The sequence below is a fragment of the Podarcis cretensis genome, assembly GCF_951804945.1.
Source record: "Podarcis cretensis genome assembly, chromosome: 5".
Classification (NCBI taxonomy): domain Eukaryota; kingdom Metazoa; phylum Chordata; class Lepidosauria; order Squamata; family Lacertidae; genus Podarcis; species Podarcis cretensis.
This window is the reverse complement of record NC_137174.1, coordinates 10,611,640-10,631,620: the sequence shown is the minus strand read 5'-3', so window position 1 is coordinate 10,631,620 and position 19,981 is coordinate 10,611,640. Positions and strand designations below refer to the sequence as shown.

Here is a 19,981-nt window from a genome sequence, read left to right as displayed (position 1 = left end):
AAGAACGTGCCTTTCTTCATTTGTTTTTTAAAAATCTAAAGTTTTCTTGGATTTGCTGAAAACCTTTCCTCCCCCCCCCCCCCCCCCCCGCCAATGGTTTTTCTCAGTAAGCATGACCTGTTGAGATGCTCCCCTGTCATCATCAACCTGTCTTTAATCTCTGCAAGATTCTGAATGACTGCTCTATGGTAAAAGCATTGCTTGGCTGAGCAACAGAGACAAGCCCTAGGCTCAGTGGTTTAGACCTTAAGCTGCATGTAAATCAGCAGCAGTTGCTCAGGCCCGGAACATGAGTGGTTATGAGTGAGGAGGATACAAAACTCTTCCACATAAAACCCCTCGCACAAATCACGTATGGCGGGAGAAGAAAACCCTGGCGAAGGTCCTCGCCCATGATCTGTGCACATCCTACTGAGGTTGTGAATCCAGCCTTTTTCACACAATCGGCTGAAAAGATCTGAGGTCACGAACCGGAACAGCAGCCAAGATCCTGGCATCTCGTCCCTCCCCAGGGGTTCAGGCCCAACATGTTCTCTATTGATCTGAGGGGGGTAACTCCTGTTTCCATCACCTATGAGGCTTTGGTTTGTATGATGTATCTGTGTGTGGCGACACACAGCCGTTGTTGCAATGAGACCTCACCTGGAGTACTGTGTCCAGTTCTGGGCACCACAGTTCAAGAAGGACACTGACAAACTGGAACGTGTCCAGAGGAGGGCAACCAAAATGGTCAAAGGCCTGGAAACGATGCCTTATGAGGAACGGCTAAGGGAGCTGGGCATGTTTAGCCTGGAGAAGAGGAGGTTAAGGGGTGATATGATAGCCATGTTCAAATATATAAAAGGATGTCACATAGAGGAGGGAGAAAGGTTGTTTTCTGCTGCTCCAGAGAAGTGGACATGGAGCAATGGTTCCAAACTACAAGAAAGAAGATTCCACCTAAACATTAGGAAGAACTTCCTGACAGTAAGAGCTGTTCGACAGTGGAATTTGCTGCCAAGGAGTGTGGTGGAGTCTCCTTCTTTGGGGGTCTTTAAGCAGAGGCTTGACAACCATATATCAGGAGTGCTCTGATGGTGTTTCCTGCTTGGCAGGGGGTTGGACTCGATGGCCCTTGTGGTCTCTTCCAACTCTATGATTCTATGATTCTATGAGATCAAGGGCAGAAGAAGCTTCCCATCCTTCTCACTCTGCGGCACAAAGGGATTGAGCTTATTTGCCCTTCCACCTCGCCCTCATTCCAGACGCTTTTGAGTACTGGGGTCACGTAAAATGTAGTCATTTCTAATGTAACGTGATTTCTTTCCCCTCCTCGCCAAGGGTGCAAATGGACCCTGTCTACATACTTACTTGGATCATTGCATGGCACAAGCAAAAGTGTTGTATGACTTATAAACTATTATTATTGTTGTTGTTATTTGAATTTATATACCGCCCTATACCCAGAGGTCTCAGGGTGGTTCACAGAAAAGATCACAATATATGGAATCAGAATAAAAACAATAATCCAATAACATCCCCTCAAAAGAGGCACATTTTAAAGGGTATAGGATGTTGATTAGGTCAGCCAAAGGCCTGGTTTAAAAGGAACGTTTTTGCCTGGCGCCTAAAGGTGTATAATGAAGGCGCCAGACGAACTTCCCTGGGGAGAGCATTCCACAGGCGGGGAGCCACTGCAGAGAAGGCCCCGTTCTCGTGTTGCCACCCTCCAGACCTCTTGAGGAGGAGGCACACGAAGGAGGGCCTAGGGATAGGCTTTCCACATCGTGTTGCATCACCAGCTAACCATTTGAGATATAGCGATATATCACAATTGAGGCATCTGATCAAGGCCTGTATTTTAAAATGAGCTTAAAGATTTGCAAATGTTTCATGCCAGGCAGAAAACCAGCTGGCTAAGGACTTTGGCAGTTGTTTATCCTCCTGGACAAGGGCCCCCCTGATTTATAGTAGTAGCAGGAGACAGGTTTCTCAAGGTTGTAAAAGGGAAATACAGGCTGGGAGCAAAGGTTACACTGACCCTACATATTACAGAATACAATCAAGCTGCAAAAACACTAATTAAGAGTTGGTAAATCCTAAGATCTCTGTTTAGATAGAACTTAATACCACGAGCCATCTGTTTTAGCCATTTGTTTTGGAATGTAGGGGCAACAGGGCAAAAAGGGGCAAAAGGTGATCTGGTAATTAAGGTGCCTTGTTGAGGCAAATGTAAGATATATGGCTACTTGTCTGCCATTTATGGATAGAAGGAAATATAGCTCTTTGTCTCCCATAAAAGGTAATAGGAAATGGGTGTATCTTTTATGATTGGTTCTAGCAAACAGCCAATAGGAATTTCAACCAGGCTGATTGGACAGGGGCAGCCAAAGGAGGAGCAAGGGGGCTGGGCTGAGGAAATATAAGTGCTGGCCATCAGGGCTGGAGGGCAGGCAGAGCTTTGGTAACCATATACCACTGTGCCTATCATTTATTTGTCTGACAAATAAATTATTACTTTAATTTCTCTATTGCTGCGTTGAATATTTCATTCCAGCTAAGCGTTAACCACAAGCAGGGTGCTACACAATGACTGAAAAGACTGGGGAAGCAGCTGGGCTGTGGAGGGAGGGAGGAGCGACGGGGAGGAAGGGAAGGGGACTTGCCGCTTGCTGGGTGAAGGATCTCCTGCCCTCTCCCTCTCTCAGACGGAGCCTGAGAAGGTGTGCCATCTGCCTCCTGCCTGCCTGCGCAGTTGCCTCTTTGCCCAAGCAAGTGGAGTGGGCTGTCTCTTTGCCCGCTGACTGGGAGGAAAGAGGCAGCCTGACCCATTTGCATGGGTGAAGGCAAACACACAAACATGCATACTGGCCAGCAAGCAGGCAATTTGAACTGGCGATACATCACAGCTCCCTGGTCGCCACCAGCAGGCAGGCTAGAATGCGCTGTGCTGGCAGGGGACGTGGCGCCACGATGCACCGCCAGCTCAGAAAGTCTGAAACCTGGGCATAGTTGGCCAATTGGTGTTAAAGAAGGATAGAATTTTTTTTATGTACGCAACAGCAGCAGCAAGAATACTCATCGCAAAGCATTGGAAGACACAAGACCTACCCACTCTGGAAGAATGGCAGATGCAAGTAATGGAATATATGGAGATGGCGGAAATGACTGGCAGAATCCGAGACCAGGGAGAAGAGTCGGTGGAAGAAGATTGGAAGAAATTCAAAATTTATTTACAGAAATATTCTAAAATTTTTGAATGTTAATGGCATTGAAATGAATTGAAGGGGTTCTAGCAACGAGGCTGAAAATAAGATTGGATGGATAATTAGACAAATTAATAGGATATGAATTTGCTGAATTAATGTTTTAACAGGGATACAAAAAAGGGAGATGTGAGGAAGTCAAGAAAATAAGTGAATCAAAGATGAGAAGTAAAAAGAGGGATTTTTGTGTTTTTTCTTCTTTTTTTTTAAATGTGTTTTTTCTTTCTTTTTTTGAAACTATTTTTCTTTTTTATGTATTTTATAACTTTGTATTTTTGTGTACTTGTTTTTCTTTTTCTTGTTTGTTGTTATCTCTAAAACTTAATAAAAAATATTTATTTTTAAAAAAACAAAGGAAAAAAACCAGAAAGTCTGAAACCGACATTGCAATCTGAACTTCATCCTGGTTTCAGACGAAGAATCTAAATATTGCCCAACTCTCTCATCGCCTATGATGTCTCAGGTAAAGTGGTACCTCGGGTTAAGAACTTAATTCTTTCTGGAGGTCTGTTCTTAACCTGAAACTGTTCTTAACCTGAGGCACCACTTTAGCTAATGGGGCCTCCCACTGCTGCCACCAGGCGATTTCTATTCTCATCCTGAAGCAAAGTTCTTAACCCGAGGTACTATTTCTGGGTTAGCGGTGTCTGTAACCTGAAGCGTCTGTAACCTGAGGTACCACTGTACTGTCCAATGTCTTACTCATGACAGCAATGCCAACACCGGTCCTAAAGGATCTTCACTGGCTCCCAGTACATTTCCAAGCACAATTCAAAGTGTTGGTGCTGACCTTTAAAGCCCTAAACGGCCTCAGCCCAGTATACCTGAAGGAGCGTCTCCACCCCCATCGTTCTGCCCGGACACTGAGGTCCAGCGCCGAGGGCCTTCTGGCAGTTCCCTTGCTATGAGAAGCCAAGTTACAGGGAACCAGGCAGAGGGCCTTCTCGGTAGTGTCACCTGCCGTGTGGAAAGCCCTCCCACCAGATGTCAAGGGAAAAAACAACTATCTGACTTTTAGAAGACATCTGTCAGCTGCGTCCCATTGCTGACAGAAGGAGACAGCTTGGAGAGACAGGTACCGTAATTAGGCAGGAATGCGGAAGGAGGAAGGAGCAGCCTAGTTGCAGTAGAAGCCTGAGTTCCAAGAACAGGGAGAAGGAAGGGGGGAGCTATAGGGAGAAGACACAGACTGACAGTTTAAGCTCGGACTCAGAGGGAAAAAGCCCATCCCACGATGCACAGGCGAGCAAGAATTAATGAGAGACATGAACAGGAAAGGAAGCGAAGGGGGGCTTTAAATGTGGGAAAAGGAAGGGGCGGAACTCAGACTCGGCAACAGCTAATTTGGAAGCAGACGCTGAGTGACTGAGCTCCAGAGTGATTTGTGTGTTTTGAGCAATAAACCTGAGTTAATTGCTGCTGGAATTGTCTCGCTTCCGTGGGAGAGACCCAACCATTACACATCTGGAGGCAGCCCTGTTTAGGGAAGTTTTTGATGCTTGATGTTTTATTGTGTTTCTAATATTCTGTTGGGAGCCTCCCAGAGCGATTGGGGAAACCCAGCTAGATGGGCGGGGTATACCGTATTTTTCGCCCTATAGGACGCACTTTTTCCCCTCCAAAAATGAAGGGGAAATGTGTGTGCGTCCTATGGGGCGAATGCAGGCTTTTGCTGAAGCCTGGAGAGCGAGAGGGGTCGGTGCGCACCGACCCCTCTCGCTCTCCAGGCTTCAGGAGAGCCACAGAGCCAGTCCCACAAGGTCGGGGGACAGCGGGGAGGCGGAACGCCGCCATCCCGCTGTCTCCCGATGTGGTTTGGAGGCTGACAGCGGGGAGACGCGTGCTTCTCCCAGCCGCCAGCCCCGCAAGCTCCGGGGACAGCTGGGAGGTGCAGCGCGTCCTCCAGCTGTCCCCGGACCTGATCTGCAGGCGGGCGGCGGGGAGAAGAGCGCTTCTCCCCGCTGCTGGCCCCGCAAGCTCCAGGGACAGTTGGGAGGCACAGCGCGTCTTCCCGCTGTCCCCAGACCTGGTCTGCAGGCGGGTGGCGGGGAGAAGAGCGCTTCTCCCCGCTGCCGGCCCCACAAGCGCCTGGGGGGGGAAATAAAAATTTTTTTCTTTATTTCCCCCCAAAAAAACTTGGTGCGTCCTATGGGCCGGTGCGTCCTATGGGCCAAAAAATACGGTAAATAACAAATTATTATTACTACTACTTCTGCTTAGTAGAGTGGACTGGACTTCTCAGGCGGGCAGGCTTTTTCGAAGAATAACATGAGGTACGATAAGCCCTCCGCCACACCAAACCAACAAAATTATTTCCAAAATAACACCACCACCTCAACGTCTCAGTCTTTTATTTCCTTGGAAGCATATCGACAGTGCTCAGTTTCCAGGAACATATCTTCCTGGAGCTCCTGGAGTAATGGTCCCCCTTCCCACATCTGAAAAACACAGAAATCACTGCAGATTGCCTGGCTCTTGGAAAATCACGGTGAAATCTAGCAGAAAATGAATAGAAACAGCTCAATCAATGCACACATCTGACCCAAGTGAGGTCCTAATTATGAGAAGTCATGTGCCGAGATAAGTGGTGCCGTTCCCGAAAATATTCCTGGCACACGGGACAGGTCAGCTTCTCCTCCCGCCTCCTTTTGCGTGGGGACTCCGGCAAAGCCCCCTCCTTTTTGTGGTGGCAGCGCATGTGGAACACCAGGTCAGACGTCATGCGGAAAGAGAGGTTGCATTTGGCGCACCAGTTTTGGGCCGCGACGCTGAAGGAGGTGAACGTGGGAGGCAAGAGAGTCAAGGAAGTGGACGAGGGACTCGAGGCCGGGGTGGACGTGGCCTGCCTTTGCTCTCCCATCTGCCCGGGCCACAGCCCTGAGGTATAAGGGGTGCGCTGAACGAGGGCCGGCGGCAGCAATGGGGAGCTGTTCAAGTCGCTGGCCAGGAACTTCGAAGCCAGAAGGGCACTGTAACGCATGACATCTGCGGCACTGACGCATCCTGACAACTCTCCTGGGCCTTTTGCTAAGTCGCTCAGAGGGTGAGGGGCAGATGGCGTTGACCTGTCCAGCAGGCATCTAGCTGGCTTGCTAAAAGCACTCTTTGGCTCCCTGGCACCTCGGCTGGGCCACACAAAGGAGAATGCACTGCCAGGGGAACATGGAACAGGGTCCCTGCCAGGGTGAGCCTCCTCAATTCCTTGTTCCACTGCCTTGGCTTTCTCCATTTTCATCTTCTCCTTTATCTGCCTCACTTCAGTGAACGCACTCTCCTTCTGCTCCAAGAGGAGAGCATCCTTCTTAACAGACATTTGTTTTCCCGTGCCGAGCTTCCAGAAAGATCCGCCTGATACCTGCTGCGCAACTCCTTCGTCCCTGCTCCCGCTGTGCTGTCCTCCGTGCAGGTGGTTCGTCTTCTCCAACAACACAGCCTTCCGGCTCAGGCCGTTCTCCACGTCATCGCAGTTCATCCGCCTCTCCCCGTGGGAATCCTCTTTCCAAGCGGCCATTTTGAACTCCAGGTCCCTAGCCAGGCTGTGGAAGTTTGTGGGTTGTCCTACCAACCTGCTTTTCGTCGTCTTTGGGGCAGAAAGGTTCCTCCAGAGCTGGGCACTGTTCTCTGGGAAGCAGAGGAAGCGGGCGTGAGACAGAAAGGGGTGTTCCCATTTGAAAACTTGCTTGCAGTTCGGGCAACCCAACTCTAGGCAGAAAGAAAAGTCATGAAAGTCACGGAATTGCAGGTCAGGTCTTTTCCTACAATCCCTAACAAAAATGCCTCTGGTTTTTTTCACAAACATTTTCTTCAACTCATTATTGCCAAAGAAAATAAAGAATTTATTTATGTATGTAATAACGGCAGCAAGAGTCTTAATAGCTCAAGGATGGAAGAATGAGGAAACCTCGACAAAAGAACAATGGCAAGAGAAATTGATGGAACTGGCGAAACTGGCATACAAATTGTGAGACAAGGACAACTGTGACTTTGGGAACTTTTTACAAACTACTTAAAAAGAAACCAAAATGAACTGGACTCCTTGGCAGGTTTTGAATAAACATACATAAATTTATTGACTGTTTATATAATAGATAGACAATTTAAGGATCTTTACAATTTTACAATATGCAGAGAACAACATGTGCTGAAAAATCAGAGAGAAAAACTGAGGGAAGTCTTGGGGGGAGGGAGGGAGGGTTCTTTTGGGGGGAGGGGGAAAATTGGGGAGGAATGATGAAGATGATATGCTATTATAATTTGTTATATTGAAATTATTAATAAAAATATTTTTTTTAAAAAAGAAAGTCACGGAATTGCAGAGTTGGATCATCTAAATCATAGATCATATCTGCGTTGTTATCCCAATTCCTATGCTTACTGACAGTCTCAACAACTCTAAAAGTTTGGAAATGTAAGACTTCTGTTGCAGAAGGCATGTTTCTTCCTCAGCAAGGCTTGTTCTTTTATATGCTTAATAATATTATTAATAATGCTTTCAACCAACAGACAGTGGTACACTGAAAGTTGAATGGAATCTGTTCCAGAAGTCCATTCGACTTCCAAAACATTCAGGAACCAAGGTGCGGCTTCTGACTGGCTGCAGGAAGCCAATCAGAAGCCGCAAAAGTCGCGTCAGATGTTTGGGTTCCAGAGAACATTTGAAAACCGGAACAATCACTTCCGGTTTTCGATCATTTGGAAACCAAAATGTTCGACTCCCAAGGCATTTGGAAACCAAGGTAAAACTGTTCTTGGAACAGATGTTGGACTTATAATTCCTCACTCCCCCTGCATCCCTCTTTAAAAACTGGCATCATTTTGGTTACTCTCCAATTCTCTAGGAAAAAACTCAATTTTAGTTACAAGCTCCTTTTGTTAGGAGACGAGCAATTTCACACTTGAATTCTCTCAGGGGGCTCTCAGGTGTATGCCAACTGGATAGGATGACATTAATCCTTAATTTGTCAATTAGCCCTAGAACCTCATCTCTTGTCAGTTCTTCAAACGCCCTCCCTGAAAAATTGCTTCTAGGACATCTGTCTAACATCTTCGACCATGAAAAGCAATGCAGAATCACTGTTTCTCAGCTATGGGAATAACAGCAATGTGTCTTATAGCAACAAGGTATGGGGGAAAAAGATATATTCTTGTAGGAAACATTGCATCATTACACACAAATTTAAATATATTTAAATAACTTTGATGTCCCTTTCCCAAAGCCTGGCAGGGCGCGAGGGCTGGCATGTGTGTGCCATATTTTGACATAGCTCAGGGCACCATAATGCCCAAGTCTGCCCTGGTGAGGAGTTCTATGGATTATTAGTAATAACAAACTGGTCCCTACCTTACGGATGCTCTGTAGGGTTTGTTACCATATCAGTTCCCACAGGTGGAAGTGTTTAAGACCTCAGAGTGAACCAGGGGCATAGCGTGGGGGGGGGGCTGGCTGCAGGGCCGATGGCCCCGGGCACATTTTTCTGGGGCCCGTGAGGAGGAAGCAGCAGCCATGCCCCCTTTGATGCCAACCTCGGGGCTGGCGTCACATCAGCGCGAAGGGCTGGGCTGGAGCTCCCTGCCCCTGGCGCACACCAGTGGGTTGTCCCCCCAAGTGACATGAAGACACACTCCACAGCTGGAGTGAGCTCCTGGGAGCTGGATTTTGAGATGAAGGCTTCCCCAGCTAAGATAGGCAGTTGTGGACTAGGAATTTTTGGCAAGACTCATTTTGATAGCTCTTTTTTCTGCGACATATCTGGCCATTTCTTTCAGGGCATCTGATCTAGTTAGGTTATGTCAGGGGTCAGCAAACTTTTTCAGCAGGGGGCCAGTTCCCTGCCCCTCAGACCTTGTGGGTGGCTGAACTATATTTTTTTGGGGGGGTGAACGAATTCCTATGCCCCCAAAATAACCTGGAGATGCATTTTAAATAAAAGCACACATTCTACTCATGTAAAAACACCAGGCAGGCCCCACAAATAACCCAGAGATGCATTTTAAATAAAAGGACACATTCTACTCATGTAAAAACACGCTGATTCCCGAACCATCCACGGGCCAGATTTAGAAGGCGATTGGGCTGGATCTGGCCCCCGGGCCTTAGTTTGCCTACCCATGGGTTATGTCATAATAAATGTGTTGATCTTAAATTGATGCAATACATTCTTGCCTTCTTGAGTATGTTTAATTGCAATATAAATAATAAAATATAATAATAATAATAATAATAATAATAATAATAATAATAATAATAATAATAATTTATTTATACCCTGCCCATCTGGCTGGGTCTGTTTCCCTAGCCACTCTGGGTGGCTCCCAACAGAATATAATGATAAAAAAGCGATAAAACATCAAACATTAAAAACTTCCCTAAACAGGGCTGCCTTCAGATGACTTCTAAAAGTCAGATAGTTGTTTAATTCCTTGACATCTGATGGGAGGGTGTTCCACAGCGCGGGCGCCACTACCAATAAGGCCCTCTGCCTGGTTCCCTGTAACCTCACTTCTTCAGTGAGGGAACCGCCAGAAGGCCCTTGGAGCTGGACCTCAGTGTCCGGGCTGAGCGATGGCTGACCTTCAGGTGATTCGAATACAATAGATGCTACTGTTAAAAGCCAGGCTCTACTGATTCTGAAGATGTCTGTCTTTCTATTTAGGAAGAGAAGGATGGTGTCCCAGACAAAATGTCGTACAGTGGTGCCCCGCAAGACGAACGCCTCGCAAGACGGAAAACCCGCTAGACGAAAGGGTTTTCCGTTTTGGAGGCGCTTCGCAAAACAAATTTCCCTATGGGCTTGCTTCGCAAGACGAAAATGTCTTGCGAGTTCCTGCGGGGGTTTTTTCCCTTTTTTCCCCCTTTTCCTAAGCCCTAAGCCGCTTATCAGCTGATCCGCTGATAAGCCGCTTATCAGTTGATCCGCTAAAAGCCGCTAAACCGCTAATAGCGCTAATCCGCTAATCCGTCAATGGGCTTGCTTCGCAAGACGAAAAAACCGCTAGACGAAGAGCCTCACGGAACGGATTAATTTTGTCTTGCGAGGCACCACTGTACGTGCAAGCCCTCCAAGGGAGTGGCAAGCCAAGTTGGGTGATAAGCAAAGAATTATGACTTGCACTCCCCAGAGAATGAAAATTCCACTTGGCACATTAGCTAGACGATGGGCTTTCTACACTCACCACTGTGGAGTCGTCTACTGGCTTTAATCTCGTTGAATCCCAGAAGCCCGGAGAGCTCCTCATCATACCAAACCAGGAGTTCCTCATTCCGGTGTATTTTCCTCGTAGGGCGATAGTACAGCTGGCTATTCCTTAAGTAGGCTTCTAGGTTCTGTTCTTTCTTGTTGGACGCTGGTTGAACCAACCTCATCCAAGGAAACCCACCAGGATTCTGCACTGATGTGGCATCTACCTACAGGGCCAAAAGTGGAGAAATTCACTGTTTTGTTCTGTTTATTATTATTATTTTTAAAAAGAAGGTTCCCCCACAATACTTTTTATTCCTTTTTTGTAACAACAACAAATAAAACAAATACTCTTACATTCAAAAATTTGTATGTCTTCTTATTTACCCTGCGCCTTATTGCGCCCAGACTTCCTTCCATCCCTTCAATGGGTTTTCATGTCTCAAATCTTTTCTTACAGTTTCTTATTTACACTCCATCCACATCACAATATTTACATTAATCCTGCTACAGTTTTTAAATTCTTACAATTACTCCGTATATATTCAACAAATTTATTCCAATCCTTTTCGAACTTTGCTTCTTTTTGGTTCCGAATCTTATAAGTCAATTTCGCCAATTCTATGTATTCAAACATTTTTGTCTGCCACTCCATTAAAGTTGGGATTTCTTGGGATTTCCATTTCTGAGCCACTAAGATTCTAGCGGCAGTCGTTGCGTACATGAATAGTTTGTAATCTTCCTTGTAATTTTTAAAAAGAAGTTTTGTGTGAGTGCTGCCATATTAATGGATACATGTCAGGCTTCAGGATTCCTCTCACGGTGGCAGCCAAGAAGCAGATAAACAAAAGGAGTTATTACCAAGTAATTTATTCAATATTCACAGAGAGAGATGAAGGAATGCCGTCTCCCTAAGACAATGGTGTTGCTCTGAGTAAAGTCGCCTCCCCTCCGTCTCTCCTACTCTACGTCATCCCTGCGTCGGCTGATCTGTGCTTTCTGCCTCTGAGCTTTCTGTTCTACAACTCTCAATGGCCGCCTAGTCCTGGGAGATGGAGGGCGGTCAGGAATGCTTTCCAAAGACACTGAGTCTGATAACTCTTCCTGGTGGCACTTCTTCTTCCTGCTGCTCTCCCAATATTTCCCAGCTTCTCCCCACTGCAGCCTGTGAACTGTGACCTTCTGCAAACCACTGTTCTAAATCTATACTGTCCTCCTGTTCTCAGGAAGGTTCAGGAGAATGGAGGGCAGTCCCCACCATTCTTCCTCAGTCCAGCCCCTGACAATTCATCCATAACAGTGATGAACATGTCCTCCCACATAAGCTTCAGAAAGAATCGACATTTCACCCTTTTATTAGGATACTGTGCACACCTAACTCTTTTGCTCTCATCCTTCAATAGCTGCCTTCTTCAAGTATTCATGGTGGAGCTCTCACCAGTTGGCCCGACTAAAATAAATCCATGTAGATTCTCCAGTGAGCTACAGTGGTACCTCGGGTTAAGTACTTAATTCGTTCTGGAGGTCCGTTCTTAACCTGAAACTGTTCTTAACCTGAAGCACCACTCTAGCTAATGGGGCCTGCTGCTGCTGTTGCGCCACTGGAGCACAATTTCTGTTCTCATCCTGAAGCAAAGTTCTTAACCTGAAGCACTATTTCTGGGTTAGCGGAGTCTGTAACCTGAAGCGTATGTAACCTGAAGCGTATGTAACCCGAGGTACCACTGTACTTTCTTTCTGGGAGGAAGGTCACTTCCTAGGTGCTAGGGTTAGGCTTTGGGAAGACACTGGGACTCTATTTCAGGATTTGGTTGGTGGCGTCACCTCAAGGTCAGCAGGGACAATCACACCATAGTCAACTTGCTCGATCTTTCTATGGCCTTACTATGAGAGCTCAGTGATACAATGGCAAGAATTTGCAAAAAAGAAAAAAAAATTGTGGGACTACAGTGGAACCTCGTGTTACGGATGGGATCCGTTCCGGAGGCCCGTCTGCAACACGGAACTGACGCAAGCAGTTCAAGCTTAGCGCTTCTGTGCATGCGCGAGGCAGGATTTTGTACTTCTGCGCATGCGGCAAAACCCGGAAGTGACCTGTTCCGGTACCTCCGGGTTGTCGTGGGTCGCAACACGAAAACACGTAACCTGAAGCAGACACAACTTGAGGTATGACTGTACTTATTCCTCCTGGGAAATCCCCAAAAGCAATGGTCGGAAGCCATTGTATTACATTATTTATTGTATACAGTGGCACCTCTGGATACGAATGGGATCCGTTCCGGAGTCCCGTTCACATCCAGAAGCAAACGTATCCAGCGACGATACGTCTGTGCATGCGCGCGCCACTTTTTGCCGCTTCTGCGCATGACGTCATTTTGAGCGTCTGCGCAAGCAGCAAAACCTGGAAGGAACATGCTCCGTTACTTCCAGGTTGCCACAGAGCGCAACTCGAACATGCTCAACCCGAAGCACATTCAACCTGAGGTATGACTGTAGTTGTATTGTATTGTATAGTTATTAGCATTGTATTACATTAGTTATAATTTGACACTGATGTGTTATAAATTTGGGAAAATGGTTAATAAATAATTGGTTAAGTAAGTAAGGGTCAATAGAATAAAAAATTAAATTCACTGTTTAGCCTTAAATCCCAACAGTACAGAAAATCCTGGGTGCCTGGGCCCCTTGGGAAATGATCCCAATGATTGCAAATATCACAATACAGTAACCATTCTCATTACTTTAGCTCACAATTAGGATTAGAGTGCCTATCAAAAGCTAGCTGGCTTCGTTTCAGAATCCCTTTCTGGAATCATGCAAAGGGACTCTTCTGAACAGCCTCTTACCTTGATGACATAATGGATGTTTCTTTTCTCTGAGCACTTGAGCGCAATAAAAGCCACCGTGTCCAACTGCGCATCGTGTAGCAGGCATGGCCCCAAAATAGTTTCCTCTGGAATTTCTTGAGTGGTGTGGACAGTTGCTAACACGTCTGGGAAATGCTGCGGCAGAAGTCTGTTATCGCTCGTCCTGAATTCTTTTGTTAAAAGTGTAAGTTCCATTGCAGACCTGTAAGGAGCAAAGAATTAAAGTGTCTACAGAGAATAGGTAGAGGCAGGTCCATGGTGTACACATTTGTCACCCAGGGGATTTTAATTGCAAGTCTGACTATGTTTCTTATGAGCTAAACAACACATGACTCAATATGTTTGTGATCAGAATCTTCCACTGCTGCTGCTTCCATATTAGGTCTGCTTCCAGAACAACTACATGGGGGCTGCTAATTTGATCAGGAATAAGTGTTGGGGGCTGTGTTAGAAGCACAGGTAGTGCCTCGCAAGACGAAATTAATCCGTTCCACGAGTCTCTTCGTCTTGCAGTTTTTTCGTCTTGCGAAGCATGGCTATTAGCGGCTTAGCGGCTATTAACGGCTTAGCAGCTTAACGGCTATTAACGGCTTAGCGGCTTAGCGGCTATTAACGGCTTAGCGGCTTTAAGAAAAAGGAAACAAACTCGCAAGAACTCACAAGACGTTTCGTCTTGCGAAGCAAGCCCATAGGGAAATTCGTCTTGCGGAACGACTCAAAAAACGGAAAACTCTTTTGTCTTGCACGTTTTTCGTCTTGCGAGGCATTCATCTTGCGAGGTACCACTGTATGTAAGAAAGGTGACAAATGGCTCCTTAAACCAAGGTTGCGGTCGCCAAAATGGAAAGTCTAGTTGCCATTTTGGAGCAAGAATACTCTAGAGTCTTCTTTTTCAAATGATGGACTTCTTGGTTAAACATCTGACTAGTTCAGATGACAATCTTGAGCTAGGTTAAGAGCTTTGAGAACTTAAGGAAGAAAAAACAATTCGATTCAGGGATAGTCCACATATATATTGACCTATTCTGACCTCATTTTCTTAATAGTGACAGCTCCTGCATAGAGAAACCAACTAGATTCCAGAAATTCATTCCGATTGTGCAGATTAAATATAACAGATAGAATTCCATAGGGTGGGGTATTTGTGTGTGAAAAAACAGTTCCCACTCAATGATCCCCAGATGATGATAATAATACTATAATAATAATTTATTATTTATACCCTGCCCATCTGGCTGAGTTTCCCCAGCCACTCTGGCCAGCTTCCAATCAAGTGTTAAAAACAGTACAGCATTAAATATTAAAAACATCCCTGAACAGGGCTGCCTTCAGATGTCTTTTAAAGATAGGATAGCTGCTTATTTCCTTCACATCTGACGGGAGGGTGTTCCACAGATGATGGAGATGTCAGGCATGATCCCAGCACACGGACATCTTCACTTGGTCGCAAGTGGTCGAAAGTCGGGTGCAAAATGCGCCTGGCACCTGGCTAATTTCGAACACTGGTTGGGGGTGGAAGAACTTCAATCTTTTCCTTGCATGACCTTTCCCTCATCCAAAAACGCCATCCTGAAGCTTACAGCTGGGTGATATCAGTTGGGAAATAGAGAACAGTGGCGTAGCATGGGTTGTCAGCACCCGGGGCAAGGCAAGTAATTTGCGTCCCCTAACCCGTGGATTTGCGCCCCCTAACCCTAACCCCCAGATGTTGCGCCCGGTGCAGCCGGCCCCCCCTGCACCCCCCACACTACGCCACTGATAGAGAAACCTCCCTTCAGATATAGCAGAAAAGATGAAAAAGATGAAGCAACTTGGTGAAAGTCTCAAAATAAGGAACAAACAATGCTTCTAAAAACTAGTTCTAGTGCTCTTCTTCCCTCCCTTAAATACCAGCTATGACTTGGGCCACAGTGGAAGCAGTTACAGCCCCAAATCAGCCCAACGGTTTAAAGTGCAATGCGCTTGGCTCAATGGAGGCAGTTAAAGTTAAAGGTTAAGGGACCCCTGACCATTAGGTCCAGTCGTGACCGACTCTGGGGTTGCGGCGCTCATCTCGCTTTATTGGCCAAGGGAGCCGGCGTACAGCTTCCGGGTCATGTGGCCAGCATGACTAAGCCGCTTCTGGCGAAGCAGAGGAGTGCACGGAAACGCCGTTTACCTTCCCGCCAGAGCGGTACCTATTTATCTACTTGCCCTTTGACATGCTTTCGAACTGCTAGGTTGGCAGGAGCAGGAACCGAACAACAGGAGCTCACCCCGTCGCGGGGATTTGAACCGCCGACCTTCTGATCAGCAAGTCCTAGGCTCTGTGGTTTAACCCACAGTGCCACCCGCGTCCCAATGGAGGCAGTTACAACCCCAAATAAGTTTTGTGAAGGTTTTCAGACCTACACTTCAGAAACCAAGACGTGCAGAGTGTGTAAACCAAGCAAAGAGCAATTGCAAAGCTGTTTTTTCAGGGCATGTAAAGTTGTCAGACACACAGACTGGGAGCAACGAGACCCAGGTGCCCTGTACATCTCCAAAGCAGGTAATATTTTCAGCAATTCCATCTGCATTGGGAATGCTTGGAGGAAAGGGAGAACAGGATGATAAAAAAGGAGAGCTCTGCTCAGAATCAGTGCTGCAGCGGCTGCATAAAGAGGCATGCGCTCTGAGACCGACAGCATTTGTCACAATTCAAACAACTGTGTCCCTATTGGTTAGGTGTTGCCAGTCAAAAGAGGCTGGATCAATGTGTCTCAACATACAATATAAATTTCAATGCTTTGTGAAAATCAAATGAAATGATTTGGGGCGCCAAGTTTGAAGAGAGGGTGTGGGATGTTTATATTAGCTAAATGAGGACACTGGCTTTTTAAAAAAAAGGTTAAGAAAGACTGGGCAACATGGAGAGTCATTGTGGCCCCTTGCCATCCCTGAACGGGAACTTCCTGAAGAATTTCTTTCTCTCGGTAGAGTTACAAGGGTGGAACCCCAGGCCACAATGCTGGAGACTAAAGCAAGAAGAATGTAAGTGATTCTGGAGGCTGGACCCCTTCAGAAGCCGAGGGACCCAGGCTATTTCCAGCTTTTGAGACGGCTAGTTGTAATTTTTTAAAAAACGGCAACACAAAAAGGCACCCAATAAGAGATTGAGTTGTTTGTTTATAACAACTCTGATGAGGTGACATCACGGTCTAATCTTGTACCAGCAGAACCATTTTTAAAATTAACATTTCTGAAAATGTTTGACTCAACATAACAAAACAACATAACAACATAACAAAATCTGTATATCACTTATGGGTGGGATTCACCTATCAGAAGCCCTGCACAAGGACTTCCAATTGCACAATGATGCGTTTTTCACTTCTCCTACCCCTACACGCCACTTGTGACCCCAAAATTGCATCAGAAGGGGGGATTTTGAGAACCTCCACTCAGCGAATGGAGATCGTTCTACCTGAAAGCTGCAATGTTTGCTCAGGCAGAACAGAACAGCACAACACTGAATACCAAAGACCCCAAGTCTCTGACCAAATCCCATCTCTTATTTGCTTAAATCTGCAGCTCTAAGCCAAGAGTGTGTGTGAACACCTTAGTCTGGCGCCTATAAAAACAAGGTAACAAGTGTCTAACTCTGTGGCCCCCTTTGAGCTTGAGGTCCAGGCAAGAAGCCAGCTCTGCATTTATAGTCACCTGGAGAAGGATATGGGTTCCTGTCTGGAAAGATGGGCAGGATTAGTCCTTTAGAGGGAGGGATGATTGGGATAGCCCTAGTTATTTATCATCGCTGTCATACAGAATGCCATCTAAGGGAAATCACTGCTTTAACAAAACTTGGGGCTCCTCCAGACATCTGTTATATTACAGATTAATGATGATTTGTGCTCATGATGCTATCAGGGAGGTCACATGCAACCCGCTTTCCATGCTCTTTGTGCCTGCAAATGTTGGGGGGGGGGCTTCGCTTCCAGGCGGCGCATATTCCATCACTTCCTGCCGACATCCCGTAAGTTATTATACTGCAAATGTTCCGGTTTATTTTTCTTCTGCCCTTGTTGCGATGTGGCCTTTCCAGACAGCAATAATGCATAGATTTGCAGAAGCATCGCAGAACAAACTGAAGCAAAATAAATCCACAACTAATGTGCTATCCTTGCGTCAAGAAGCTGTTGCAGAAGACAGCCGCACTGAAATACCACTCTAGGGAGAGTCCCTAGGAATTTTAGCAAAGGATGCTCCTAGGTTCATGGCACAGAAAATGCGGTCATCCTCTCAGTTTGGTACAGTTTGACGTTCAAAAACAATGCAACAATGCAGTCGCACTTAGCCAATCTCAATTGTCTAAAAAGAAGCAGCAGTGCCATGTAGAATTGCAGAGATCCAGAGTTGCTCTTTTCTTAACTGAGTAAATATTTTCTCCTGAAAAAGGGATGATCGAAATAGACTCCACCCTGCCTCTGATTCTCACAATATGTGTGTTGCTGCTTAACAAAGTATCTTTGTTCAATGTTTGTCCAAAATGTCAAGTACACTCTTCAATAATGTCAGGAAAGCAAGTAATATGGCAGATATCTTCTGAAATGGTATTCCAAGTCTACTATAAATTGTAACAACATGGAGTGGCACAGACATCTCTCAAAACCTAAAGACTCAGATATCTGTTCACCTGCACAACTGCCACATGTTTTAGCATCCGTCTGTCTCAAGAGACAATAGAATGCTTCTAGATACTTGACTAAAATGTATTTCAAATACTGTACAACAATACCGTACAACAAGACTCTCAAAAATGAATTATCTGCCCATTCTCAGTGCCAACAGATATATAAAAATTCCTTTCTTTTCCCTACTTTTGGTTAAGAGCTTTCTTATTAGAAACATGGACTAAATTACACCATTCATTCTCCCTAAAGGGTTATGATTACTCCCAACGCTTCTTCTATTCTAAATAAAAGAGGTATTAAATTTTGGTATCCACAATTTAAGTAAGTTTCGTTATTAGTTTTCATTTATCAGTATTGCAAAGCAATTTAGCATTAAAAGTTAACAATACAAAACACCAAAATTCAACCTTTTGTATCAGCCCTGAAAAGGTAACAGCAAAACCCTACGCATGTTTCCTCAAAAGCAAATCCTGCTGTGTTTTGAACTCTCCTTAGCATTTTACCATCATCCCAAAGAAAAGATATAAAGAAAGATCTAAGCCAAACATCCAGAGATAGTTTATCATTTCACATTATCCGTGTTCAGATACTCCTTGTAATCCAAATTCCACACAGGGGGACGGGAGTATTTGAAATCTATTCCAAAGCCCAAAAACAAATCCTGGATGTCAGATCCTGCGATTCAGGCAGCATTGCAGTATTCCAATTTGGTATTTGAAAGCTTGGTTTGAAAAGCTCTTCAGAAACCGGACGGTCGCTAATTTTGCAAACGTGCTATTATGGGATGTGTCCCTGGTGCTTTCCAGCAGGTCTGCCTCCGGCGGGTGGGCTCTCTCCGGGTTTTCCTCCCCCAAAAAACCTCCCGGCGGTTCCAAGGGACGCCCCTTCGACGGTGCCGTCGGAAGAGTGCCTGGAACCAAACCACTCCCGAACGTTAAGGCATTTTGAAGGCTGCGATCCTATTATATAAGCACGCGAGGAAGTCCCGCTGAACCGAATGCGGATTCACACTCCCTCGCAAGCACGCCTCGTCGGACAAAAGGGTCCTTTGGCGCACAGCCTCCTCCCCGCCGCTCAAACCCATCTTAACCCGCTTACTTACCTGGGAGGGTCGAAGCGCGGCTCGCTAGCCGGCTGGGCATCAGCTGGTGCTCAGACCCGCCCCGTCGGCTCCATCTCCGGGAGACGTCCAGCCGGAGCCCCCTGCTCTCCCCGCTCTGCTCCCGGTAGCCAAGCCAGCGGGGATTCGTCCGCGGGAGGAGGAGGAGTTTCGACGGGGCGCTCAGTCCAGCCCAGAGGGGGCGGCGGCGGCGCAGAGGGGGCCCAGCCCTCACTTGGCTGCCGTCGGCCCGGAGGCCATCGCCCGGACCAAGCCACCCGCCGCGGAAGCGCCTCTCCAGGGGTATCCCCAAAGCTCCCTCGACGGGGCGGGCTGGGGGGACGGACTTCACGCCGCCCACGGCAGTCTCGCCCCCACGAGCTTTTCCCTAGGCTCCTACCACGGCAGTAGCCGAGGGAGCAGGTCTCTAACATAAATCCTGCCCCACCCCATAAATCCTGGCTATGCCCATGGTTCCTACCCGCCCCCGCAATTGTGACTCCACTTACCGGACGGACGACAGCCTGGCATTCCGGTATCGCAGGGGGTCGGGCTAGATGACCCTTGGAACCCTTCCCTTCCAACTGTGCAGCGCAATGAGGGCCCCGTCTGGGCCATAGCTGTCAACTTACAGATTTGAAAATAAGGGACCAGCAGCCTCGAAAATAAGGGATCAGCAGCCAAAATAAGGGATTTTGGCTTAGCTTATACAGAAATCCGGCACTGATGGATCCATGCTGCTTTGGCTGCGACTGACTGTGTTTTGCAGAGGGTAGGATGATCCTAAGGGTCTACAACTCCAACCAAAGAAGAGGGGCAGACAAAACTGATGAATGATGTTCAGATGGCAAAGCTTACAGGCAGAATCAGAAACCAGGAAGAGGACCTCTTTAATAAAGAATGGGGAAAGTTTATAATTTAGTTGAAAAGCTATTGTCAT

At 46.5% G+C, this 19,981-nt stretch overlaps 1 protein-coding gene across 1 annotated transcript; it reads right to left on the bottom strand.

Annotated features, from left to right (window-relative positions):
• Window positions 1–5,581: 5,581 nt before the first annotated feature.
• On the bottom strand, window positions 5,582–19,169 carry ZNF488 (zinc finger protein 488). Its single transcript, XM_079975287.1, has 4 exons — window positions 19,045–19,169; window positions 13,270–13,492; window positions 10,419–10,650; window positions 5,582–6,947 (listed from the first exon to the last, which is right to left on the bottom strand). The coding sequence occupies exons 2-4, from the start codon at window positions 13,483–13,485 to the stop codon at window positions 5,800–5,802; spliced, it is 1,596 nt and encodes a 531-aa protein (XP_079831413.1). The 5' UTR covers window positions 13,486–13,492; window positions 19,045–19,169; the 3' UTR covers window positions 5,582–5,799.
• Between the last annotated feature and the right edge of the window lie 812 nt (window positions 19,170–19,981).

Coding starts and splice junctions, on each gene's coding strand:
- ZNF488 (XM_079975287.1), bottom strand. CDS start 13,485: ATGGAACTTACACTTTTAACAAAAGAATTCAGGACGAGCGATAACAGA. Junction 10,651..13,269: donor ACATCCATTATGTCATCAAG/GTAAGAGGCTGT, acceptor TTGGCCCTGTAG/GTAGATGCCACATCAGTGCA. Junction 6,948..10,418: donor CAGTAGACGACTCCACAGTG/GTGAGTGTAGAA, acceptor CTTTCTGCCTAG/AGTTGGGTTGCCCGAACTGC.